Genomic DNA, 27,736 nt, shown 5'->3' with positions numbered 1-27,736 from the left:
CCTTTCTCCAAGGCAGGATGCAGCCATTGCCCCCTCCCCAGCATGGCCAGAACACCTCCCAGCTTGTTCCCCTGTGCCTCAGGGCTGGGCTCACCTGTGGCTTCATTTTTGGGGGGGCTGGGGACACCCTGGTGTTCCCCTCTCCTGTGGTTGCCCAGGGTTCCTGGCCACCAAGAGCACTTAGGAAGCCTGTTCAGCTTGGGAAAGCCTCCTTTGTATGTATAAATATAAGGAAGAATTTTTTCAGTGTGAGGATGACAGGGCACAGGAACAGGCTGCCCAGGGAGGTTGTGGAGTCTCCTTCCCTGAAGACATGCAAAGCCCACCTGGATGCATTCCTGTGTGACCTGTTGTAGGTGACCCAGCTCTGGCAGGAGGGGTTGGACTGGATGATCTTTCGAGGTCCCTTCCAACCCCTCATTTTCTATGATTCTATGGTATCCTCTTGTAATCAGCCCAAGGAAAAGCTCTTTGTGTGCTTGCTTGCTTGCAAGAGGGTGGTTCAGATCTCTTCTAAGAGACAATCCAGGACCCAGCAGCCCTGGCCTGGGGGCCTGGAGGGCTTGCCCCCCACAACACTTTGGTGCCATCAGTTTAGTCAGGGTGCAGCATTTATCCTCCTGGGCTCATTCCTTCTCTTCCCTACCCCTGTCTGTGCCCAGTTGTCCCACCCAGCACAGCCCCCCATGAAAAAGTCAACAGGGGGAACTTGCACTCCCTTATCATAACATCCCCAGGCATGTGCTTTTCAGATGGGTAATAAATACAAACTGAAAGGCATTTTAGAGAACACTATGCATGCTGGTGTATATGTTTCTCTAAGTTTGTTGCCATTACTCAGTTTAACTGTCCCCTGTGGAATATTTGGGACAAACAGCACCGTTAATCACAGGGCGGCAGTGCAGCAAGTGGGAAGCGTTTGCATCCCCAGTGACAGAAATCAGCTGCTGCTTTCAAAAGTTACACACACACACACCCCACAACCCTCCCACCTTCTTACAAATACCTGAAGCCAGGTGAATGTTCATAGTCAGCTTCTCTTTGGTCCTCTTGGCTTTAGGGGATGTTTGGATAGTAAAGCAGAGGCAGCGTTACGAAGCAATACCCTGCAGAAGAGAGAATTGCTTCCCCTTTAGGTGCTGCAATAATTCCCTGCCTCAAGAGGTCTTGTTGTTGCAGGTATTGCAATAACAGGTTGGAATCTTGTTTTCTTAGTTCCTAATGTGTTATTAAGGTTGCTTATATTGTTAACTCAGCAAATGGTTAATCATCATAGCTGTGGTTTAAATGCTTATCTTTCATTTTTACATGCTTTCTTCTATAAATGTAAATTCTTTTCATTCCAAATCTATATTGTATACTTTAAGATCTAGCAAGAAATGATCCATACCAGAGGGACATTAAGTACTGTTAAGCATATTACAGGGCACAGGCACAACACTAAGAAATGCTGTGTGAAAGCAAAAACAAGCTGTTAAAAGCACTGTAGTGTAGATAATAGTTTGAAGATGTCTGAGAAACAGAGAAGTTGGAGCTTTTCTTGCTGTGCCTAAAAGTGGGGAGAAATGTGCCCACAGTGTAATGAAGTAAATGTGAAATGCAGTTAATTTTTAAAAAGTCATTTCTTTTCACAAACTAACAGTACACCCTGGCTGGTGTGGGTGTGCTTGTTGAAAGAAATCCCAGCTGTATCGTACCTTTACTTCTCTTCTGCTGCAGACTTTCTTCTATCTAATTCAAATTTGCTTTTCATTAAAGTTCACTCCAGTGACATTCGTGGCACTCGATATATTTTAAACTCTTACTTTTTTGAGTCAAGTTCCTGAGAAGTAACACCCAGAGCCTTCCTGCCTTTGACACATTGCGATGGTTTAGCAGTGCCGCTGTCTCAGCAGGGTTTTGCAGTATAAACTCTCCCTGGGAAATCCTGGTTCCACTGAAGCCAACAGCAAAAACTTCCCTTGACTTCAGTGGAATTCAACTCCGTATGCTCTACTCTTGCAAAAATGTCCCCTTGTGCAATGAAAAGCCTCACCTGGAAGTTTAAACCTGGCGTTAAGAGCATCGCTATCGCTGCTGTAGAGCCCAGAGCAGAGGGCAAAATGCAGGAGCCTGGCTGTGACCAGGACCACCACTCACCTTTTCTCCCTTCCTCCAGTGCTCGGTGTCCTGTGGCCGGGGAGTCCAGCAGCGTGCTGTGCACTGCGAGGGCAGCACCCCTAAGGCAGCCGAGGAGGCAGAATGTGACCCGGCCATCCGTCCCCCTCCGCAGCGGGATTGTCACCTCCCCGAGTGCCCCACGCACCGCTGGGCAGCTGGCGAATGGCAAGAGGTAAGGAGGATCCAACCCCCCCCTTTCACCCTTCCACCCTCCCCCGGGGTCACATCATGTTGTGCTCTCAAGCATGCAGCACGGGATGGTGCTGAGGACTGGGGGGGTGATGATGCTGGAGATCGCTGCCGGGGGGGCTGGGGTTTTGGGGTTGTAAAAAGAAAAAGTAAGAGGAAAGGCTGTTGAGTGCTGGCTGGGAGGGGGAGCTGAGAAATCCCTCTGTAGGGTTGGTTTAATGCTTAGTGCTGCCCTGTGTTTGGCTGGGACCTATGCAAATCTTGAGCAGGTTTGGGGTAGGGCGGGTTTGGGTCTGTTCCCAGAGGCTGAGCACTAAACCCCCCTCGGACCAAGCCCTGCCCTGCTCCAGCAGCCAGCCCCCTGCCTGTGGCTCTGAAGGAATTGGGGAACATCAGAAATTCCCACTTTCCTGCCCTGTTACCCTGGCTTCTTCTGCCAGCTCTCTGTTTTGCTGGGCTCCCCATCCATGCTTTTTTCCAAGCCACCAGCGCGCTGGGATGAGATCTCCCACGGGAGATGGTGCTTTTCCATGTGAATGGGATCAGTCCTCAGCAAAACCAGCCCCTAAGGTGAGAGCAGGGGATTAAGCTGGGAAGGAAAAAGGGGTCCAGAAACCCTCCCTTCAGATGGGATTATCATCCTTGGCTCATAACTGCAGAGCACCCCAGGCCACTGCCTGTGTGACATTATCTAATATACCTGACAGGGATGGTACAGACAAGTTTAGCTTCATTTCACCTGTCTTGATGGTGCTGAGAAGCTGCAAGGGGTTTATAATCCTGTGCAAGGTGGCCATGGCTACACAAGGAGGGGACCCTTGCCACCCCCAGCTGCTGGGGAGCTGAGGTGTGATGGGATGCAGCAAGAGGCAAAGCTGAGCTGCCCATGCAGTGGTACCTGATGCAAACATCCCATGCAGCCTGGAAAAGAAATATAGGAACAGCTGAGGGGACTCCAGCAAATTCCTTGCAATGAACTTTTGCTTTTTACAGAGCCTGTTAAATTTCATCAGCTAATAAAGCAACAGGCAATAAAGTAGGTCACCAAGCAGCATGCAGTCTGTACACAGTGGTGTAATTAGTCCTGAAAAGCCCCAGCTCTTACCCCATCCTTTCGCTCTCTTTCCCTTCTTTTTTCAACTTTTCAGACCACCAAAAAGGTCCCTGCCTACCCCCATCCTGCCAAGCCCTTAGTGGGAGGTTGATGCTGATGTTTTCCTAAGTTTTCCAGCTCTCCCCATTGCCCAAGATATTTTTCCCCTCCAGGGGAGCCTTGTGGGGGGATGAACTTGAAGTTTCCTCACCCATTAAATAACCATTAATAGAAAAATGCAGGAGATGCTCAATATGAGTTCCCCTCATGGCTGACTCCAAGCAGGTCTTCTACTGAGCACTTCTTATTTTATTCTGGTGTACCTGGTGATAAAAAGTAATAGCACCTTCTCCCCCAGCCAGAAATACTGGGTTCTTGTTATTTATAGTGAGGAGGCACAGCCTGCATTAGTATTCTCAGAGCAGGGAACAGCACTGCACCCTAATTGACATGAAAGGCAGGATGTAAAATAACATCCCAGTGCTGTCTTGTTCTTGATTTCTTATCTTTAAAGGGAATCTGTCGAGAGGGTGGTTTTTTATTGCTCTTTTTTTCGTTGTTGTTAGTTAGGAAAAAAGTTGGTTGTGCCAATGAAAAGGAATAGGGAACTTACTGGGAAATGTTTATTGCTATATTGGTGTACCACCATTAATTAGCTGTTCCCAGGGCCCACACCAAGGAGAAGAAAGTCAATAGAAAGGGCCTTGCTAATGTCAAAGTAAAACCCAGATCAGGGTCACAAAGAAAGAGGAAAAATTGGGAGAAAGAAGGGTTGCTTGGGTTTTTGGGGTTTTTTTGTTGTTTGTTTTTTTTTAATTTGAACCTCTGTGGAAGGACAATGCACAGCTCTGGAAGCTGCAATGCAGGTCTTGAATCTTTGACATTTGTTGTTTGAGAGAAAAATAGTGCCATCCTGGCCTGATTTGGATTACAGATTTACCCAAGGCATGTCTGAGTGCTTGTGGCTTGGGGTTTCGTTTTATCTCTGTGTCAGATTTTGATTTGGGGGGAGGGAGAAAAAAAAAAAGGAAAACAATGAATGTTTTTTTCTAAGCAATGCCTTTGGGGTTCTTTATAATTATTATTATTACTTTTCTAAAACAGTTGCAGGAGTGCTTGAAATAGTCCTCAATTTGAACTGCCAGGAAAATCATTCAAAATTTGGGAAATGAGGCAAAAGAGACAAATATTGTCAAATGCTTGACCTGTTTTTCAGCCCTTGCAATTAATGGCTGTTATCCCCTGGCCCCGCTGTTTCATGTGAGATGCAGATCACTCATGAACATGAGATTTCATACAAAATCTGTCACCATATTAAAAGAAAAAAAAAGTCTTTTCACACTGGCTGAACTGTCTGCTTTCTACGTAAAAAATGTTTTATAACCTTGGGACGGCTGATGGGAACCTCTGCAGTGTTTCTCTTTGATTTGTTTTATGATGGCCTCGCTGTCTTTGGGCCACATTTAATATCTCAGTGGGATTCTTTTAATTGCCAGTTATCCCTTAAAATACAAATAATTAATCTTTAATTTACTGATGATAACAAAATGCACAGAGCTGGCTCAGGTTTATTTGGCCTTATGACCATTATTGGAAGAGAAACCCAAAGCAGGCTGGGAGTGTCAGTCCCTCAGCAGCTTGGTACCTCCAGAGGATGGGCTTTTCATCTGGTAGCTCTTGATGGCCAGTGTCAGAAGACCCTTTGATGGCATAGAGGTTGTTCATCCTCCTAAAATTAAGTGTGAACCATGTACTTTGCAAATTTAGGCTGAAGAGTGGAAAAAGGGGAGGAGATGAAATCAGCTTGTTTTCTTTCCATTCCTTGCAAGATGGAAGGACCCCTCCTCTGAGGGTTGGAATAGTTTACCCTGGGCTGGTGACCATGTGCTGGGCTGGCATAAGCCAAACCAGAGGCATGGGGAGCTTTGAGCATCCCTTAGCCCCTCTCCCACTGCACCCTCATCAGGAGAGAGTGGGAAGGTTGGAGTTCATGGTGTCTCTGAGAGGTGGCTCTCAGGGAGCACTCCTGATGCATTATTCACATGTGATAACCTCCCCCTCCCCCTTCAGATTTTCCTTATAAAATAAATAGGGACATATCAGAGGAGCACACAGACAGCACAGTTTGTTTGCTCTCTGGGGAAATCACACTCCAGCAAATTCCTCCAGCCCCTGTAGGATCCCTGTGTTTCAGCACAGACCTAGAAGGAGCTTCCACTGCAAGGACTTAAAGCAAGAGAGTAAATAAGGTTGAAAGCACACGGACCCCTTGGGGTCTTTTGGCAGACTGCAGATTTTGCAATGTTGACTGTTGCCTAAGAGCTCCTGAGTTATTCCTTCAGAATAAATGCTGCTTTGTGGGGCTGCCTCTCCTTCCCCATCCCTCTCCACTTCCCACAATAACTCAATCTCTACGACCAACACAGCACCGAGCTCTCTGTGGCTCTCCTGGTTTGCTGCGCCTGCCACAGACTGATCTGATTTTTCAGAGTTCTCACATCATTTGCAATCCTGGTTCTGACAGCTAATTACAGAAAGGAGGGGGGCCTGACAATGCCTGCGTTTTGCAATTAGCTGAACCCACTCTGATCTTGCTAATTGCAGGCCAGCCAGGAGAGCAGGAGCTGCTTCAGGGAGGCTGGAAATGATGTTTGGAGGGTGAGACTCTTAAGTAGATTAAACTGGCACGGTCCTGCAAGCCTAGGTGACTTCAAACGGTGTTTCTGTACGGATAGGGATGGTCTGATTGAATGTTTTATCCTTCTCCTTTCGGGAAGGCATTTCCCACACGTTATATAAAATGATTATTTTCATGCTTTTTTTTCTCCTCGTTAATCCAGTTAGCTGAAAGTGTTAGAAGTCTATTACAGGCAATAACTTTAGGAAAACAGGGTTTTATCCAGACAGCTGCACTTCCGCTGATTTATTTTGTTTTATGTGTATGTTTTGTAAGATGCTCTCCGAGCACAGATCCGCTCCCAGGAGTGCAGCCTCGCAGCTGGGCTGGTTTTTCCAAGGTGAGCAGGAAGAAAACTGAGTCCTCAAAGCCTCCAGAAGCAGGGGAGCTGTTGTTTTCAGCTAGCAGGGGTGGCATGCAATATTGGGCAGGGCCATGTTTGAAAGAGGATAAAACCAAAGGGCTGCAGGAGTTGCAGAGATGTAGGACAAGGACCAGGGAAGGGACTGGTCCTCCAACAGCCACAGTCAAAGGCACATGGTGTGTATTCTGGAAGGGGGGTGACAGGGTTGTTGCTCTCTAAGCAGCTGTATTTACTAAGGACTGATCTGATGTGGATTGGCCCTGTTCTTTCCCCCATGCCTCATGCGTGCCTACCCCTGCATTTTTTGGTCCCATCACAGATGAGCCCCAAATCCACCCTATGTCTGTACCTGCTGTCTCTGTTTCTCCTCTTCCCCTGTGCCTGTGATTTGGGTTGGTACCTCCAGAGGGTGGGAGAAATTTGTCAGTGGATGGTCTTACAGTGAGGACCTACTGGGGTCCTCCAAGTGATACCAGAGAGATGGCAACATGGGGCCACAGAGCGGTCTGCTCACTCAGGCTGCTGAGAGGAGAACTCACTTGCTTCAGATGTGGGTTAATTTGCTGGAGTCCCTCGTGGGTTGCATGAGCTGGTTTTTTTCTTGCAAACAGTGCATGAAGACGTGTGGGGAGGCATCCCGGTACCGCAAGGTGTTCTGCGTGGATGAGAACAAACAAGTGCAGAACAGTGGCTACTGCGAGGCCAGCAAGAGGCCCCCTGAGATCCAGAGCTGTGGGCTGCCACCCTGCGAGTACATCTGGATCACTGGGGAGTGGTCAGAGGTGAGTCCCCCTCCTTGTCCCCATCCTTATCTCCATCCTCGTCCCCATCCCTGTCCCCACACAGGGACCGCGTTGCTCAGCACCAGGCCACGCTCTCCTCCTCTCACCGTTGGCCTCCCTGAGATATTGCAACCCAAATCAACACTGGCAGGGCAATGCTGCCTGGTTTAATTATTATTTTTCCTTTGTTTCTGCATGCAATTTCTCTGCTGGAGAGAATGAAGCAGGGCTGCTGGGGAAGGCCAGGATATTAAGGACTAAATACCAGCATACTCGCAGGCCTCGCTAATATCTAAAGGCAATTTTCTTCCAAAGCACATCACATCCAGCAAATGTCTTGTGACATTTTACTTCATTTATTTATTTATTTGGTTTAATCCTCTTCTCCTCCTGGGGAGCTCTGGGACCCCATGAGCTGTGCAAGGTGAGCACCCTTAGGAAAAGGAGACCCTGGGGACATGTCGTTCCTTAGAACCATCTTTGGCAGGAGTCAGGACCTGAGGTCAGCAAAGGCAGCAGCTTCACCATCACAGCTGAGAGAGGGTTTGGCAAGGAAAATAGATTAATTTTCTTTGCAGCAGGTCCTGAATGCAGGAGGACCTGGGCTAATCTCAGCCTGTTTCCTTACACAGTGAGTGAAGGATTACTTTCCACTTGGAAGAACAGCAGAAGGATGTGACAAGGCAGCTGCTGACACAGCACTGATTTAAAAAAAAAAAAAATTTAAAAAGAAAAAGCAAGAAAGGGGAAAAAGGAAAGCATGCCAGGACTGAGGGAGAAGAGAGACAAACCACCCAAAATAAATGGGAGAAATGTGGAGAGATGAGAATTTCTCTGAGCATCCTGGTCTGGGTAGTTTCCTAAGAGAAATATTAGGGTGTCTTGGAGGCTGGAGCCCTGGCTGCTCCTCACCCAGATACCTCTCTGCTCCCACCATCTGTGAAACCCCCTGGGAATTCTCAGGTCCATGAAGATGAGGAGGTGGGGGAGAACACTTGGAGCTGGGGCAAGCTGAGCTTTTTGGTAAGGAGGCCAGAAGTGCTGTTTGTCCTCTAATTACAAGGAAAACCTTCCTTTTCTCCCAGTTCCCAAGTACCTGCAATTCAGGATCAGTCTGGGCCATTTAGTTTCTCTGTGAATCCTATAGCAAAACAAAAGGGGAAAAAAAAAAAAAAAAAAAAAAAAAAAAAGAAGAAGAAGAAAAAATTCAAGTACTAGGGGTATTTCTCAGTTCCCAAAGATCTTCTTGCTCCTTTCTTTGCCCCTGGGGAGAACTAACTTGTGTCCAGGACCCACCCTGGAGTAGGGGGTCCTGGAGCACCTGTAGGGCAGCACAGGGAGGAACAAGGCACTCAAAGAAAGCCAGGTGCCAATCCCCCTTGTAGCTGCTCACAGTACTCATGGATGGTTTACATAGTTACTGGTGATCCCTTGGAGCATCTTGCTGTGCTCAAAGCTGGCTCAAAGCCTGCTTTTCTTCCCCATTCTGGGCAGCCTTCCCCAGGTGTGTGGTGCTAACAGGGGCTTCCTCTCTGCACACAGTGCTCTGTCACCTGTGGGAAGGGCTACAGGCAACGCCTGGTGTCCTGCAGTGAGATTTACACCGGGAAGGACAACTATGAGTATGGATACCAGAACACAGTCAACTGTCCTGGCACACAGCCACCCAACATCCAGCCCTGCTACCTCGGGGAGTGCCCCGTCTCGGCATCCTGGCGCGTCGGCAACTGGGGAAGCGTAAGTTCTGGCAAACTTCTGCTTTTAGCAACAATAAAAAAAAAAATGTGGAACAAACGTTTGGGCTATTATTTTTTAATGGGGGATGCTGTCCTGAGATTTGTCAGGGAGATGTTTAAGACCTGCAATAAATTCATGCGATTAGTGCAGCAGCAGCCCCACTGTGTGTAGGGCTCCTGCTCCAGCAGCCCCGAGTGGAGTCATCATCTCCATGAAAATTTGGCTGTAGCCAAAATTTGTGGCAGTATTGAGGGTCATTCTGAATGCTTACTCATTCAGAGTCACTGCCAGAAAACAAGGGTTTTGAAAACCTTGTGCTAGAGTAGAAGGAATGATGGATACTTGACAGCCAGGGTTTTTCCTGCTTACCTAAGTGTGTGAGCAAGACTTCAGAACCACCAGGAAGCCAAAACACAGGTAATTTCAGACTTTGAAGGATGTTTCTTTCTTTTTCTTCCTCCCTTCCTCCCCCCCCTTTATCCCCTTCTAACAAATGCTGGGATGGAGCAGGAAAAAGAACTTTGCTTTCTGTTAAAGTTATTTTTGTCAAGTCACTGCTGGACCTGAACTACAAGATCAAATTTTAGTTAAGGTGATAGCATTTCACTTCTTGGCCTTCTTTGAAATATGGTGTTTCTCCCATAAATTTTATTTATTAACCCAGTTCAGTCATTCCAAGGAATTTGTCGAATGAGAGTCAGGTCAAGCAAAATGTAGTGGAAGTTGTAACAATAAATGACAGAACATTTGAAACTTAAGGTCCTCTTACCCCCATAGGAAGCCTCAGATCCCCCCTGCAAGTTAAGGCAGAGGAGTTACAGCAAAGACCTCAGCCTCAATTAGTTGTCGTTTTTCCCCAGAATTTCAGTGCAAAGTGCCCAACTCATTATTACCAGTTCCATTTCAGAGAGCAAGACCTTTCTCCTCACTTTGGCCTGCTGAATGTCCCAGTGACTACCAAGTGCCACAGCCCTTCCCATCTCTCATTTTCAAAGGGATTCATATAAATACCATCACCTTTGATGGACACAGAGAGTCCTGCTTAGCTCCTTAGTTAACTTTTTACAGATAACTTTTTACCTGATAAAGAATAAACTCCAAGAGGCAAATACCAGCAGTTGAAGACCATCTACTTCATGGTGTGCTTCCTTGGACTAAGAATTTTTAAATAGATAAGCATCACCATTTTCTCAGCAGCCTAGTCTGGTACCTACAGAATGAGCTGATTTTCTTTTCCCACCTACTGGAATAACAAGTTGCAGAGGGGGATCAAGATGGTCCCACCTCCCCTCGTGGGCACTGAGCAGCAGCCAGTCTGGACAAGCTGCTGCTCAGTAACTCCAGTAACTTCTGCAATTTCAGCCTTGATTTGCCCTTGATTTGAGCTGAGGATGACCCACTGTGTGCTCAAATATAGGCATTTTTCAGAGGTCAAAGAGAAACAGGGTTTGGATGCTGTGGGGTTTTTGGTGCAATTTGGATAAGAAAAAATAACATATCCTGTTTGTTCAGAAGCCACTATCAGTAACCCAAGCAATGTCTCCAAGCCACCAGGAGAGGATTTCTACCATTGAGGCCTTCTGGTGAACATTTTCATCTTGCACAATCTTACTGATGTGAAAAACTCATGTTTTACAGGAGCTCATGGTTCACCTTAACCAATACTGCCTTATCCTGTCAAGTCTTTAAGTGCTGTGCAGAGTTCAGTAATGTTCTTGAAATAATTAGTGATGATGATAACAATGAAGGGATTAATAATAAAAGGGATTACTTGTTTGATTAGAATTAAGCCCATGTTTGAACACTTTTCAGGATTGGGGCCTTTGCTGCTGTCTCTTGACACCAGGGAAATGGGCTGTTTGTTCTTCTGGAGCACAGAAACCCTTGAGATAAATTATGGATCTCTGTGTTCTGTCTTGCAGTGCTCTGTCACCTGTGGAGTTGGAGTCATGCATCGGTCGGTGCAGTGTTTGACAAATGATGACCAGGTCAGCAGCTTGTGCCATGCAGATCTGAAACCTGAAGATAGGAGGACATGTCACAACACCCATGACTGTAAGTTTGCCCATTTGCCCCCTTCCTTTTCCTTTCTTGTGACTTCAGCACCTGTTCCCATCAAACTCCTGGAGATGTGCAGTATTTTCAAGCAATGGGAGCCATCTGACTAAGCAGTAAGGCACTTCAGGGAGCCTCTTAAAAGCAAACAAAGTTGTTTTGTGCTTTAGATGCCTCACAGTATTCCAAAAGAAATTTCATTTTGTAGTTGCTCAGTGTCTACAAGTATTTCTGTTTTGTTTCAGGTGAATTACCAAGGAGTTGCAAAGATGTTAAAGATCTCAAAGGCATCATTGAAGATGGCGAATATTTCCTTCAGGTCAAAGGAAAGACATTAAAGGTGCATTTTAGCAACAGATTGAATGTTAATGCATTTTCCAAAGGTGCAAGAGGACCCTGCTCTTCACTTCCACTCTTGCCTTTTCTGCCTTCTGTTTTCTCAGCTACCCCTTTGCAGATAATACCAAACAAAATTCTGGTTTCTCTCCTCAGGTGTATTGCTCTGGGATGCAGACTGAGAGCCCAAAGGAGTACGTGACCCTGGTCAGTGGGGATGCAGAGAATTTTTCAGAAGTGTATGGATACAGGTAAGAAATCCCTTAATCCTGATCTTAGCAATATTTTTGTTTTCCATGGTGATATTTCCCAGTCATGAGTAGAAGGGTTTTCTTTTGATTTAGATTGCATAACCCAACTGAATGTCCGTATAATGGGAGCAGAAGAGAAGACTGCCAGTGTAGGAAAGATTACACAGCAGCTGGGTTTTCCACCTTCAGCAAAGTAAGGCTGGACCTGAACACTATGCAAATAATAAGTGAGTAAAAAGAGGGCCTTGCCATTAAAAAAAAAAATGTTTATTTTACACAAATATAGCTGTAACTACAAACAAGCAGTAGTGTTCTAGTGAGCAATATTTCTGAGCTCTCCTGTTAAAGCTGCTCTTACACTTGGTCATCTGGTTGTTGCTTTATGCTTGAAGACTGCAAATTGAGTACACTAGAGATGCTCATGCTGTTTTTCTGTAATATGGGAAAGTATTAAGACAGTCAGTGGTGCCTCTGCTATGCAGAATGAGTATTTGTGTGCTCCCAGCATGCCACTGTATTTTTTAAAGGATTTTATTTCATTTGGTCTCCTATTTTCAGACTGGGCTCAGGCAGAATACTTAACCAGAGAGGAGCTGGACCCCATTATACACACGGATATGTCAGGAGATCCCAGTGTAGGAGATTCTGCTGGGGTCAGGGGTGCTGCTCCCTCTGGGAGGATCTAGGCAGCAGCCAAACCATGGGAAAATCTCTTCTGTTGAAAGTGATGGAGCTGGTGACATGGATTTGTAGGGGAGAAGGTGACTGTAGCTGTGCAGTATAAGTGATACTTTGCCTTTCATGGGAGCCATCTCACCCCCAGATATCCCCCAGCATTCCATAGGGTTACAGTTTCAGTCCCCTTGTCTTCAGGGATGCTATCACTTTCCAGCAGTTTTTTTTAAAATACAAGGTATTGTTGGGGGTTCATTCACTAAATAGAAGAGACTTTTTACCAAATCAAGCTTCTTCCTTGTAAAATGACTCCTCATCTGATAAGGTTTTATTATCACTTAATTTTCAAGCCATGAGACCTCCCAGTCTATCAATCTGTAAAAAGCTACTAATAGTCTGTAAAAGCTCCTAGGTAAAGATCTCAAAGGAACCACCCTCGGGGAATTTGATACCAGCTCCCTTTGAATTTCAAAAGGGAGCTGGGCACCTACCTCTCCCAGGCAGGAGCTATCTCACATCCTCATCTAAATGAGTCTCAGTTACTTCAGATGCCTCCAGAGCAAAATACCCCATATTCCCTTTTGAAACCCCAACCCCTGGGCTGGGGCAGCCAGGAGAGCACAGAGATTTTTGTTTGCCTTTGTTTAAAAGGGAGATTTAGGAGGTCCTGTGGCCTGCTTGAAAGGTGGGAAATTTCTGACAAATAAAACCCAAGGCACGGGTTGGGGTTTTGATGTTGTTTCTACCCAGGCCTTAAATCATGGCTGGAAACTGAGTTATAAGCACTGAGCCTGTGAGCATCCTGTTAAATTCAGTGCTCACGTGCTGGCAATCGCATGTGGGATGAATTGGGGGGGATTTAATATTAAAAATCCAACAGATGAGGCCTTGACTCTCAAGATTAATGTACGAAACCAGCTTTAGTCAATTGAAACATTAGCAAAAAGCATGTTAACATTTATTTTGTCTGTCTCCCTGCATCTTTCTTTCCTTGTCATTCATTCTCCACAGCAACTGATTTACAGTTTGCACGGACACACGATGGGCGACCTGTTCCTTATGCCACTGCTGGGGACTGCTACAGTGCAGCCAAATGCCCACAGGTATTTGACAACAGCATTTCATAGAAGTCAGTGCTATTTGTTATGTCCAGGCCCTCCATTAGTTACTGCTCATCACAGCAGCCCAGCTCCAGTGATACATTCTCCTCTCAGCCGTCAGAAACCTTTCCCTTTGTCCATGAAGAAAGCACTTTCTGTTTTCCTTAGGGAAAAATGTCAGGTTATTATCAGACCAGCAGCAGGACTGGCTAAGGAACATTCCCCAGGGCCTCAGACAGTCAACAGTAAAGGAGAAAAAGAAATAAGCTGTAGGAGAAAGGCTGGGCTTTACATCAAGATGCCCTGGGACCCTGCTTGTGTCAATAGTCCCATATCTGCTGAAAGTGAAGTTTGCAGGAGGGCAGAAAGATGTGTGAGATAACAACCCCTCTGGATGGAGAAGACAGCAGACAGACAGCAGAACTCCTGCCTAACCAGCTCAGAGGGCAGATGCCCATCAAAGATTGGAGAGAGACTTTGCAGGGCAGGAACAGGATGGGTCTCTGCTGATGGACCAATGGAACCCATCAATCAGAGATCACAATGGTACCTGGGCACCTGACACTTGTTGCCCACCACCCCTATGTCCTGCTGCTTATTTTCATGGCAGCCCAGTGGGACCACCACTCACTCCACTTTAGGGCTGGGCAAACATAGACAAAATGAAGGCAAATCCAACCTGTCCTGTAGATGTGAGGTACCCACCCATGAAAGCACAGAGCTGGGCACAGCCTAAGCCCCATCCTTAGTTAGTTTCAGGAGGTGATTTAGGACAGATAGACCAGTTGCTTGGAAGAAACATACTTTCTGGAAAGCCTGTAGGAGACTAATATCATTGTGCTACTGCTCCATATCCCCAGCAGAAATAATTTCTGTGGAGCTGGGGGATGATAAGTGGTGTGTTTGAATACTTCAAGGTGCTGGGTGGGCCATATTTACAAAGGACATTAAATAGGGAGATGCAGCAACAGACAGCAGAGGGCAAAGCTCTCCATCTCCTTCCTTCCCCTGCTTTTGGAGCTGACACTTTTCCACACAACTCATCAGCTAAGGGATTGACTTGTTGCCTCGGGAAGACTCATGAATGTTAATATCCATCCTGCCTGACCCAGGCAGATTGTAGAAAATCAACATTCCCAAGGCAACAAGTACAGGGAGCAAAGCTAACAGCCATCTGGTACCACACAGCCATGCTGGGCTCTGGGTTGTGGCCACAGGATCCCTCCTTGGGTGCAAAAAAAGCCAGGGCTGGGGTCTGCCATGAGGGAATGGGGAAGGCTGGGGGGATCTGTGTTGGATGTAGATATAACCCTTAATTTTCTACCCATTTTGTGCATTTTGAGGCAGGGTGGATTCCAGTGAAGGGCAGTTTAGAAAAACAAATGAAAGAATTTTGATTTTACTGATGCCTAAATGGCAAAAGCAAAACAAAACAAAAACAAAAAAACAGCAGCAAAAAACCAAATTAAAAAAAAAACAAACAAAAGCAAAAAACCCACAAAAAACAAAACAAAAAAAAAACCAACCCAAACCAACCAACAACAACAAAAAAACACTCAAACAAAAAGAAACTAGTGAAAAATCAGGAAAATCAGGACAAGTGTGCCCTCTCCAGTTGAGGAGGGAGCAGCAAGAGCTACTGCAGCAGGTCCCTGGGGAACCTTTCGCATCAGCTGCTGGAGCACATCAGGCTGCAGTTTGCCATGGAAAAGCCAAGAATGCCCTCAGCTGGCAAACCGAGAAAAAGCAGTGCAAACCCAAGAAAAAAAAAGCATTGAAAACCCAAGAGAAAGCCCCTCCTCCCCTGCAATCAGCAACGAGAGGGAAATTTCTAACCTGAGATACGTTGTAATTCATAGGATATGTGCTGATCACTGCCCGAGCCACGGATAAACTGAAAATATTGCCACCAAGATCCTGTTAGCAAAGGGAAAATTTAACTGTAGCAAGTGGTGGGAGACCAAAGTATGGTGTTTTGGGATAACCAGGCTCATCTGCTTGTTTTTTAGGGTCGCTTCAGCATAGACCTTTACGGGACAGGCCTGTCCTTAATGGGAACAGCAAAGTGGCTCTCGCAAGGGAATTACGCAGTGTCGGAAATTCAAAAATCCCCAGTAAGTTGCAGTTTTAATTATTTATATTCATATCCACTCATTAGTAGTTTTTAATTGCTGTATTGTCTTTTGTGACAACCTCTTCCAAGTCAAGACTAACAGAAATCTGATACCTGACATCAGAAATGAAGTGCTGCCCGTGATTGGATATGAGAGGGGAGGGAGGCTTAAGAGGTTTTACTTGATTTGAATTATTACAATTAATTAGTGAGCCTGCTTAACCATGAAGCTGAATACAGAGCATGCTGTGGGGCAGACACATCCTTAATTAGTTATCTGAGGTGTCCAGCACAGGGTGTCCATCCCAAGCAGACAGGACCAGGATGCTCAGGGTCAGGGCTGCAGAGATGGGCTGGACTTTCTGGAGTAGGAATGGTTCCCAAAATGTGCCTAAGTAGAAGATGTGGACTTTACCTCTGGGCTGAGTTTGTCTCTGTGGGAGAGGCCCAAGTCACTGGAACTGGGGTGGGCTGGGGGGCACCTTGGGCACCATCCACTGCACCTGCCCATGGCTCTGCTGACCTGAGGTCTATGGTTAAGCCAGACAGGCTTCAAAGTCACTCCACAGCCAAATTTGAACTTGTGCCTCCATCACTGTGTGCCTTTGCACTGCTCCTTCTGTGCTGTGTTCTGAAATTGGAGAAGCCCAAGATGGGGTTTTTTTGGCTGTTACTGCCTGTCAGTCACCTCAGTTGCCTCTGTTAAGCTCTCAGAAGGAGGTTGCCATAACAGTTTAACAAAAAGCAATTTGCTAAACATCCTCTCCTGTTACTGCTTTCAATCTCCCTGGCTCTGAGGAGCTTCATGAGCCCATGAGCCTCACCAGTGCTAGGGCTCTTAAAGGAGAATTACATTCTCTTGGTCCCACCAGGCTGCAGGAAAGCATCCTCTAGCACAGGTAGGACCAGCACAGATTCAGTGATCAGTTCAGGCAGGTGCTTTGCTATTCTTCTCATTTTCACAAAGGAAAAGCCTGGAGAGCTAACTTTGGGGTTGTGGGCAGCAGCCACCATCAGAGCTGGCAGGATTAAAGCATACTTCATGGGACAGGGTGTCTAAGAGACAACTCTAACCTGGTGACATCTGTCAAATGCTATTCCAGGAGTGTAATTGCCCATAGGAGCAGAAGAAAGAAAGGTGTAGTGAGAAGATAGCACAGCAGCCTGATGCTGTTGCAGATCAATAGTGTCAAAGGCAGGATGGAGCTCCTTTAAAAATAAATGCTTTGTGCAAGCCTGTCCTGCACTGAAGTCCTGATTTCTGCTAACTGAGGGTTGAATTCCCCTCAAGAGCTCTCTGTCCATTGTAAAGACCAAGAGGAGAAAGACTCTGCAGGGGTGGGAAAGGAAGGAGAGGTGGAGGTATTAATCTCCTGACTCAAGAATGGAGTTGCACCAAGCTTGCTGGGCTCTCCTGGAGACCAGCTCAACCCCAAGACCACTCCATATCTTCCTTTGTCTCCTCTGGATGTGGAAATGCAGAGTTGAGAGGGGACAGCATGTGAACAAGGGGCACAGCCTTACCCCATCCCTCTCATCCAGCCACTCCAGGCTTTTCCCTTCCAAATGGATCTTTCTTGGTGTTGCCTGCACTAAGAACACCCTCTCTGTGCCCTTCACGTGCTCAGGCACAGCCAAGGAGCTGTTACTGTCTAGATGTGTGTTTGCTCTTGTATGAGCCAGGTTTTCCTCTCATGACAGCTACTCACTGTGGGACAAACTGGAGAAAGTGGATACCCTTGAGATGTCCCCCTAAATGGCCTTCTCCCTGGGCATCTCTGAGTGTAACAAATCAAAACTATCCTTTCTTATGTGTTCACTATCTGACCTGGTAGCACTAAAGGGAATTACATTTGCATACATTTAAATATAACTATAAATATACATATTAATAATAATATATATATATATTTAATATATACTAAATATAACTATAAATATATTTGTAGATTGGTTTAGTCATAATTCATTTTCCTTCCGCGACCTTTTCTATTGAAACTCCTGGCTAAAATAATCTAAATATTCCCACTTTTCCAGTGTGGAATACCTGAGCCCTTACATGAGATGTTATTTCTGATTTTGCCTACAGGATGGTACCAAAGTAGTAGGAAAATGTGGTGGTTACTGTGGGAAGTGCACTCCATCATCTGGAACAGGCCTCGACGTTCAGGTGTTATAGCAGTGGTGAGTACCCAGCTGCTGCTGCACCTAGCAAAATCTTCCCAAAAACATCCTGATTTAGCCAAAATTTTCTTGAAAAACATCTGTGGCCAGATCTGGCCATACTTTCAAAATACTTGTGCATCAAGTACATAGATCTGTGACAGTCACTCACCCCAGGGAGCAATGGGATCCCCTGCTCCCAGTCCCTGCTTCCTCCAGGGATGGCTCTGCTCTTGTCCCCATCTCCCCAGTTACAGATTTCAGAGGTGAGGAGGATGCTCTGACTCTAATGTGCAACTTGCCTGTGTTTTCCAGGTTCTCTGAGAGCAGCCAGCAGAGCTGAGAGGGATGAAGGATAGCGATGCAATACCTCTGCCTTCCACTTTTTTTATGTTTATGTTTGTATATAGATCGCATATTCTTAATGTACAGTATAATATTTATGTTTGGAATTATTTATTTTGATTTAATATTTTTGTACGTAAAATCATTATATAAAGGCTGCTTTTACTATTTTTTTTTTTTTAATTGTTAAATCCTGCAGTCAAACCACTGCATTTTGTGTACTCTACATTATATGTAGCATTATGACAAGTGATACTTTATTGTCACTGTATTCAGTTGTTTACTTTCAATCAGTAATTTTCCTTCAGTTACGGGCAGCTTTGGCCCTTTACGGTGCTACACAATCTGCATAGGGGTATTTTTGGCATTTCAATCTGTCTTTATGTAAGGAAAGTAGACAAGATGTACTTAAATTTTATTTTAGGGATTAGGCCTGCAGCACTCAAGGAAAAGATGACAATGAATACAGTGCTAGTTGCATTAGCAATCTTTATCTTTTAGGTATGTTTTGAATTTCACATGACCTCTGTGGCCAGTGCTAAAGCACTGGTTTGGTGCTAACATGGTATTTATTAATGCTCTGTAGTTTTAGTTAACCCAGTGCCTTTATCAGTGAAAAAGGGAAGAAAGCAGAAAAAAATTCTCAGGCGACCCAAAGAAATTAAGATCTTCCCCAGGTTTAGAAAAATTCCTGCAGATGGCTCTTCAGCTCGAGCCCCTCTTTCAGAGGGCTCTGAAGTGAACTTGCTTTTTGAAAAAAATCAGATATTTGTCTCCTAATTGCCTGTGCCACTGTGCTTCCTGGCTCCATCTGGAAGCGGGGGTATTAACTCATCCCAGACAGGCTGATCAGGCCATATGTTTCCTTGGGCTGGGAGCTGAGAAGCAATGCAGTTTCTTACAGACATCCCCACAAAATCCTAACACGAGGCCGAAAGCGTCCCTGCTCTCTTCTCTGCCCGTGGGGATGCTGGAGGACTAAGGGGTCTGCAGGAAGGGATAGGGACAAGGGCTCCTCACCAACCCAACCCCTTCCTCTTGGCCAGGGGACTCATTGCAGGCACCTGCAGCGTTTCCCCAGCTTCCCACTCACTCCCAGACCATCTGCAGGGGGAGGCTTCAGCGCCGGCTCTGCCTCCTTTCAACAAGATCACTCTGTACTTACAGATAACTCTGCCCCCCCCCCCTGTACAAACAGGCTGCTTCACGCCTACTCCTGTGTTGCTTCTGATCTTCCTGGTAAGGCATCTGTGCTCCTTGCCTATCTGCCATCCCGTGTAGAGGCAGCCCCTTAGCATTGCCTTTTTGTATTTTAGTTTAAATCGAGGACTCGGCTCCCACCGGTGCCCATCGCGGCAGAGCGGTGGCTCCTGCCTGTACATAGCCCAAAGCTTCCACCCTGCCACGCTTTCCCAGAGCTTCCTAGCACGTTGAACGGGGGTGATGTGACCAGATTATTTTTGTAGTCTATGACTATGTCCCTTTATCTCTCTCTCTCTCTCTCCACAATTTTACTTAGCGATAGGAAGATGCTGCCCCGCTGCCTTGTACGCCGGGGCAGGCAGGAGCACAAAGTACAAGGAAAGGAAGCTTTTCTGCACAAAATTGCCAGCAGTTTGGAAAAACCAAAGAGGCTTTGGATAAGTCTTGCAGTTTTGGATGCCATTAGTTACCAAACCCAACCTTGGGATCTTGTGTGAGTCATTTGCAGAGCTCCCCAAAGGATGCGTGATCAGCCTGTCATGGAATAGTCGGATCAATAGTGATAAAGGATTCAATCCCTGGATTCAGAACCAGGATGTGTTCAGCCTTTGGAGCAAAACTTGCCAGCCTGACAGTAGGGAACCATGCATCTGTGTCAGCTGGGAGACATCTTGCAGGCAGGCAGGGCCTCAAGAACCAGTGCTCTACACTGATCTTGTGTGTGTGTCTCTGCTGCTCTTAGAAGGAAGAATGGGAGTCTTACTCATAATTTAGGTTTTTTGACTTAATAGTGCATAGTAGATGTGATCATGCCTGAAAGACTGTAATTTCACCCATGTTGGATAGCTAGGCATAACAGTAATAAATTGTACCTTCTTGAGAAAAATGCCAAAAATACCATCTCAAAGGTAAAAGGGAAAGGGAAAGGGGAAAAGGGAAAGAGAAGGAGCAAAAAGGGAAAGGGGAAAGATGTAGTAATGGGATAGTGATTTAAAAAAAAAAAATTTTAATGATAGTTACTTATATACAACTTCTGTGAGGAAAAGGGAAAATTGCACTATGAACTTTAGAAAGAAACAGTGGTGCTTGGAAAGTACAGGCTTATTATATTTTCTCTAATGAAGTGAATGGCTATTTATAAAATGAAAAAATACTTTGACCTATACACATTAATTTCTACCACATAGTTTCATAGTAGCTATTAACAAAGCAAGAGAAACCTAAAAAAGAAAAAGAATTAAATAAACTATAAGGGAAAACAATGATAAAGCACTGATCCAGTAGCTCATTCCTGGTCATCTTTAAATAGGAACAGACTTTGATGACCAGAGACGTCAGAAATTTCTTTTTCAGGAAACAACTCTGGGTTTTGTGTATCAATGCCATTATTTTTCTACAAACTGGGGGTTATTTTTGCAAGCACTTTCCTGTACAGTGTTTCTTTTCTTTCTGCTTATATGTAAAAGGAAAAGACCCATAAGACATGTCTGTATGGTCTTCTTGCATTTGCCATCGTATTTCAATACCTGTGTGCTATTATAGAGGCAAAATACTTTGTACTCAAGGGAATAATACATTGAATGGTAAACACTCCTTTCTGTGCTGGTGTTTGTTTACAGACTTTGGGTTCTTTCTTTGTTTGCCCCATGCAAAAGGAACAAGGGAAGGCAATAATGTTGTTTGCATGGAGCCCTGCCCAAGCTTGCATTGCAGTCCATGGCTTAGAGACCATCCTGGAGAATGCCCAGAGCCATCCAATCGTGGATAGGCTGATGCTTCCCAATTCCTCTCCAAAGAAGGAATGACCTGAGGCACAGAATGTACACAAATACATCTCAGAGGTGTCCTGTGCACTGCTCAGAGGTGACTGTCATGGCCATCCCTGCAGCAGGGACATCCCTTGCAGTGAGATGGTGATGATCATCATCATGATAAGAGAGCCCAACAGTTTGTTTTGCCAACATTTTTAAAGGATGAGCTGGGATACTGGAACCAGTTCGTGCCTCTACCAGTGCTGTTGGAAGAGATCTGCAGGAAAGAATCAACTTAGAAAAGTCTGAAAAAATAGTATCAAATATATAAAAAAAAATCAGGTAGAAGAAATTTAGATTAAAAGGAAGCAAATGTTGCTTCCAGGAGGGCAACCAAGGGACAAACTGCAGCCAGAGTCTCACATCACCTGCAGGTAAGAGTGAAGAAATCACATTTTTCTGTCCTCCCTTGTGTGTTCCTCTTGCTTTGCCTCAGAAAATGCATCAAACCTCTAAGTGCTGGCAGCTCCAGCCTTATTCATCTTCTGTATTTTTAATCCAAAAGGAGAGAGAACACCTTTCTCATGCTGTCTAAAACACTGTCGGATCCAGAAAGCAGATCGTGGTATTCCAAAAGCTTGACTCCTAGTTTAAATGACCAAGAGCTTAAAGGTGTATTTCTTTTCCATCATTTATCTTTAATAATTATTACAAAGGCTTTAAACATGAGCTGCTGTGGAATTACAGCCAACCAGGGGTCTGTGCACAGCCCCTGAATCATACTTAACCTTCCTGTATAATGAAAAGGTCATTTTAACCCTTTTGATACTTCTGTCCAGTTAGTCTATGAAAATTGCAGCACTCTTCTTCTGCCTTACTGTATGGCTTATCTGAAGAGACACAGAGGTGATTGTTTCACCTCTTCAATATTCCCTTCTGCCCCAATAGTGGGCATTTTTTTCCTCTGTAGAAAAATAAAACACAATTTATTGAAGGCTGCTGGAAAAGCACATCTCAAGGAGCTAATCTTAAATCAGGGCATTTGCTAGAAAACCTTCTTCTCCTGCATAGCCATGCTTTGAAAATCATATTGAGAAATGGGAAAAGACAGAAAAGACCAAGGAGGGCAGTCTGGGCTTAAAAGATAATTTTCCACTGAGGCATTTCCAGACCTGGTCTGTTTGCTCTTTCTGTCATTACTCCTCTTCCCAAACAGATGACTGAGGGCTGACATAGAGAAAACATTTCTGCTGGGGAAAGGCAGTTCTGTCTGTCAGGAACAGAAATTCAACCAAACCCAGGAGCCTGTAGCAACTGAAGCAGCTCAGCCCATGTGGTAAGTTCTCCCATCACTTGAGCTCTTCCAGCTGAGAACTCTTCAAATCAAGTCAAGAAATACATGCAAGTTCATCCAGAAGTCACAAACCATAGTAGCTGTTGGTCATTTAGTGGGAGGAGTCCTTTGAGGTACAGATTCCTGTAGGCAGCAGCTCTGCACTGAGCAGGAGGAAGGAGCTGATGGCCAAAATCTGTGCCTGTCACTCTCACTCCAGTATTTTCCAAGGGTTTTTGCCTGCACTTAAGAAATGAGCCAGGCAATGGGAACTGCAGCCTTCCACAAGCAGATTTAGTTGACAAGTTTCTGACCTCTCTTCACAATAGTGAGATGAAGAATTCTGAGAAGCTATTTTTGGACTTCACAGAAGAGTCTGAGTTTCCACTCCAAAGCTGGCTTAAGCTTTCTGTTATTTTGTGTTACCGAACACAAGGCAGTTTCTGAAAAATCAAAATGAGAAGAGTGTTTTGACCTAACCCATTTACTCTTTATACTTTATTTCCTGAGGGCTTTTTTTGTTTTTGTTTACTTATTAAAATTAAAAGGAACAAACAAAGCAAAGCAAACAACAAAAAAACCCCAAACAAACCAAACCAACAAAAACAACAACAAAACAAGAACCAAACAAACAAAAACTTCAAACCAAACAACAAAACCATTAAATTTCCTAGAAATTACTTCTGCTTGTCTCTAGTTATAAGTAATACTTCTGAGGTGTTTGGAGAAGTGAGCTGTTGACTGTTGGTGTAGGTACCACTTACAAGTAGAAATACATTTCTCCTTTGTGAAGTGTTCTCAGGTCCTTGAAGGCAGTGCCTGGATATGAAGTGCAGAGGTTGAAGCCATGCACATGAATCCATTTCCACCAGGACAACCTCCATTCTGCTGGGAGCAGAAGAGCCCAAATGGTTTCCACATTACATCTCCTCACAGGCTCAAGCACATGCCAGGCTTTAATGCTCCTGCTCAGTCTGAGCTGCCAGCAGACATAAAAAGCTGCAGCTACTTAAATATTTGTTGGTAGTCAGTGTCTCCATCTCCAAGAATACAGTGTGAGGAAACCCAGAAGTTTGGAGTAATCACTGAATAAAATCCCCTTTGTATGCAGGGCAGAGGGTGCAGGGGGAGGCAGGGCTCTGCGTATTTTCTACTTTAAAATCATTGCTTGGTGCCATTCTTGTGCTTATAATTTCTTCATCCTTCTTTAATCTGTGACTACATTTCAGATGAGCAATCAAATTAATCAGGTCTTTGCTGCATTGTCCTTTACTAATCCATCCTCACTGGCTTGCTGACCTTTTTCTTTGAAGCTATTCACAGCTTTTACTGCCTGCCTGCCCCCACCATCGCACAGAGAAGAGAATTTGCTGTGAAATGTTTTAATTGCTCCCACTCACGGGAGCTGGGAAGCGAGGATGGCTCCCTGTGAAAGCCAGCAAGAATAAACGTGTCCAGGTTAGCTTCTGAGACTGACAAGTGGAGACTTATTTGCTTCCATACCTCTGTAATTCCCCCAGCAGGCGTGAGCGAAGCCTCCTGCAGCAAAGGATGCTGGCAGGTACCAGATGCTGCCAGAGGCTGGAGCTCTGGCATCGTGCATGGCTTGAGTTCCCTGGATGAAGCTGTTCCAATTGCAGCTCTCAGGTTTGACCAGCCCTTTGGAGCAAGGGCCAGATTGGTGGTGTTGGGAGCAGCCAACTTGCCCCACTGAGGGTGATGCCTTGCTGGAGCATGACTGGAACGAGCACGGACCCGTTGGTGGCAATCTAGCCCTGCTTGAGAGAATGCAGCTAGGGATAAAATACACCTCTGTTGGCTGAACTGGCAAATAACTCAGCTCTGAAATAATAAACCATGGGCACGGGCCAAGCTGCTGGATGTAGGTGTAGTCCAGCAGTTGCCATGGAGGTTGGCTGCCTGGCAGCATCAGGGGACAACACGGTGAGTCCAAGTCTTGTCTTGTGGGAAGCAGAAGCCAGTGGCCTTTCCTCCTGTCTGCACTGAAAACCTTTGCTGTCTTCCTCTTTCCTTCACTCCTCACCTCCTCAGGGAATCCCTGAGGGTACCAAACTCCTTCAAATCCAGGTATTTCAGGAGACCATCCACCTGGACCAGGTGGCACAGGGGATCTGTGGAAACCTCAGCCAAGGGCATTGCAGCAGGCAGCTCTGCTGAGTCCCTTTGGGCTGCTGTCCCCATCCAGCTGGGGCAAATGGAGAGATGCTGCCTTTCAGGTATGTGTCTTGAGATGTTCCTGAATTGTGCTGACTGAGCTGCATGAAATGGGGTGTCCTAAAGTCCTTCCAGCAAACAGCTCTTGCCAACACCCAGGGCTTCCTCCTGCTCTCTCTTGGAAAAGGCAGCAGGTGTGCCTTGTGCTGGTGTGTGCAGAGCTCACCTGGAATAACCCTGGAGAGCTGCACACCCGCCCCAGGAGAGGCTGCCTGCCCTGGGGGGCTGAGGTAATCTGATAATATCTTCCTCTCCATTAGCTTCCCTCCACGTTGTGCAAGTGGAATGCGAAGCTCTCCAGATATGACTCGAATTCACATTTCACTAATGGCTTTTTCCCATTTGATCATTCCTAGTGGCTTGAGCTTTTCAAGACCCTAAATGTGAAAAGCATCTCATTTGGCACTATCAGAGGCTGTAGGGAGAAGGTAGGTCCTGGGTTGTTTTTTCTTTGTCCAAAAAAACACCAGCTCCAGCAGGTAAGGATAGAACACATGTAAGACCTGAGGATGTTCATGGCCAGATGAAAAAAACCCAAACATTTCTGGCATCTTAGAGATAATAGGCATAATTTTCTGAATTTTCCCTGAGAGCAGCCACCTAACTTCTGCCTGATTTGAGCTACCACCCCAGCACAACCAGGGGCAGTCTGGTTTTGCCAGGTAACTCACTCCCCTGTTTATCAGCAGGTTTCAGTCCTGTGAAAGGGGAAGGCTAAGGCTATTTTCTTTTTCCCAAATGAGAAGAGCCAACAAAGCAGCTTTAAAAACAAAATAAATAAAAGGACCTTTCCACCCACGGGATGGCAAAATGCATGGTTATGGTGATGGACAGGACAATATCTGTGATGCTCCCAGTGCTGTGGCAAGTGAAGGGCAGGATGGCTTCAATCCTGACAGCTCCTTAACTGCTGACACTTGGATCTCTGTGAATTACCCCAAAATGGATTTGTTTTTTCCTCCATTTCTGGAACGGTCCTGAAAAGCAGAAGTAGCCTGGGAGGAGTGTGCATTTCCAGCAGAAAGCAAATCATGCTGCTGGCTCACAAGAGAGCTGGAGGGAGTGAGGGGTGGGGGGGAAGGAGGACAGTAGCAAACGACTTGTTGCTATAGCGTGAGGAGGCTTTGTGCAAATTGGCAGAGCCCCCACTTGATTGCTTTGTTCAGCCTCAAATTGAGAAGTATTTAGGAAAGACACGAACCAGGGCCATCTACCACCCACCTCTCCTCTTGGAGAGCTGAGGCAGAGCTGTGCTGGGGAGACTCCAGTCTGGCAGTGGAGAAATCCAGGTCTGGGAAAAAGCCACAGGGGTGTGTTTTGGGGGAATGAGGAACAGCCCCCCAAAAAGATGAGGATGGGGCTCAAGAGGAGTGGGGAGGAAGGGAACTCTAAGCACACAGCACATCCCATGCCCTAGCATCAGCACCAGAGGTTGGGGGAGCCTGCAGCACCCAGCTGCCAGCACCCAGCACCTCTCTAAGAGGGCCCTTTTTTGGGGGGACGGGTGTAAGCTTTGAACATCCACTTAGCTCCACATGTCATATAGCAGGTGCTCCTCTCCACAGAGCAGGGCCTGGGCTGCAAGTTTTTATTGGTGTGGACTTCAACTCCCAAATGCTATTTACAGGGAAATTGAAGACTGCCTTCAAAATTAACAATAGATGGCTATAAATCTTCCTGAGTTACCTAGCAACTAACACAATAAAATCCTAAGGTTAAAAGGAGAAGGGTTATTTGGAAATACCTTGGGGAGAACATAATGGCCATTTGCATTCCTGGGTGGGAGGACAAAAAAAAAATTCCAGGGATATTTACAAATTACTTTATTGATGAACGGAAAAGGGTGAAATTACTCAGTGCAGTTTTAATCAAAATACCTCAGAACTGACAAATCTAACAAAAAAAAATAGTAGTCAAATGGCTGCGATAAAGAGCACTCAGAAAATGTATGGCAATTTGCAGAAAAGATGGAAGGGTTTTGTTAAGCCCACTTTGTTACTGTTTCTGACATCTGAAGTGTGTGTACTGTGGACTAACAGTGTAATGAATGTTCAAAGTGAATTTGTCCGGTATGTGCCTGATGGAATATGCCCTAGAAAAACCTACGCAGTGCAAAAAAAATTTAGAACTGAAGTAACATAGCATGATTCATCCCAGCCTGGGTTCCTGTTATGCACAGCACAGATTGAAATTCCATATCCTCACCTCAAACTGAGGTTTATGCACAGCCTCTGCTGCCTGCAGTAATTGCAAATCTCGGAGACAGAATGAGTGGAAACACTGAATTGTTTCCCTCCTAAAAGACCCTCATGAGGGCACATTTACCCCAAAAGGGGGAGGCTGGGTGGAAGAATTGTGCAATAAAATAGATGCCTGGATTCTAGCACACTCCTTCATCAGCTGTGGCACTGAGAGACATTTTTTAAGCCCTTTTTTTGTTGTTGAGAGTCTTTGGGCAGTAACTGCCTAATAACAGTCAGATACTTGTTACCTTCAGGGTGCTGCTCGTGACAGGATTCACGCCAAGTTGTAATTCACCTGCACAGGCTGCTGGCAGGAGGAACAATGAGGGGGATGGCTTGGTCTGTAGCAGCCAAATTCCCCTTGACAGGGCAGAAAGCAGCAATGTGTGAGTCCAGCTGACCCAACAGGAGCTGCTCTCTGCCTTACTCCAGTGTCTTCTGTTGGTGGTTACACTGAGCTGGTGCTGACAGGGCCGGGGCACGAGAGGCAAAGAGAGGTGGCAGAGCTGATGGAGGGATGCTAAGAGCTTTCTGCAGGTATTTTGGAGGTAATTTCCTAACATTTGCATGGTAGAAGAGCTGGGGGCAGTTTCCTGGAAGGACCAGCAACCTCTTCTGGCTCTGTACACAGAAGTGTTGTCTCCCCCAGTTAACTTCCAGCCAGAAGTGCAGGGCCAAAGCTGAAGGCATAAAATCCATGATCTTTGGTTTCAGGTGTTGTTCCATATTTTCCATGTTTCCTACTGCTGTGGATCTGCAGTTCCTCATTCCATGTGGAAAGATCTGCCCGCTGGGCTTGGGCACAGTGACTTTGTTCCTGCTGCTGCAAAAGGAGATGTCCCAAAGGGGATGGAGGTCACTGGGTGAGCAGAGCCCTTATGGCATCTCCTCTCCCTCATGTGCAGTAGTGGGGCACCCTACAAGGGGAGAC

General features: G+C 45.7%; 1 protein-coding gene across 5 annotated transcripts in view; it reads left to right on the top strand.

Annotated features, from left to right (window-relative positions):
* ADAMTS9 (ADAM metallopeptidase with thrombospondin type 1 motif 9) overlaps positions 1-20,836 on the top strand; it is an 83,241-nt gene extending 62,405 nt beyond the window's left edge. For 4 of the 5 annotated variants that reach the window (XM_071756215.1, XM_071756213.1, XM_071756214.1 and 1 more), the window contains 11 exons: positions 2,159-2,332; positions 7,095-7,265; positions 8,808-9,002; positions 10,925-11,057; positions 11,303-11,397; positions 11,550-11,644; positions 11,738-11,871; positions 13,331-13,422; positions 15,429-15,533; positions 17,622-17,716; positions 18,011-20,836. In XM_071756215.1, coding sequence (XP_071612316.1) covers positions 2,159-2,332; positions 7,095-7,265; positions 8,808-9,002; positions 10,925-11,057; positions 11,303-11,397; positions 11,550-11,644; positions 11,738-11,871; positions 13,331-13,422; positions 15,429-15,533; positions 17,622-17,711 — 1,284 coding nt within the window. In that variant the 3' untranslated portion in view covers positions 17,712-17,716; positions 18,011-20,836. The remainder of the gene's footprint in view (positions 1-2,158; positions 2,333-7,094; positions 7,266-8,807; positions 9,003-10,924; positions 11,058-11,302; positions 11,398-11,549; positions 11,645-11,737; positions 11,872-13,330; positions 13,423-15,428; positions 15,534-17,621; positions 17,717-18,010) is intronic. The other variant, XR_011728265.1, reaches the window with a different exon arrangement.
* The last annotated feature ends 6,900 nt before the right edge of the window (positions 20,837-27,736 follow it).

Source organism: Heliangelus exortis, chromosome 12 (assembly GCF_036169615.1).
Source record: "Heliangelus exortis chromosome 12, bHelExo1.hap1, whole genome shotgun sequence".
In the NCBI taxonomy this organism is placed as follows: domain Eukaryota; kingdom Metazoa; phylum Chordata; class Aves; order Apodiformes; family Trochilidae; genus Heliangelus; species Heliangelus exortis.
Note: the sequence above shows the minus strand (reverse complement) of the source record. Positions and strands in the feature narration are given on the sequence as shown.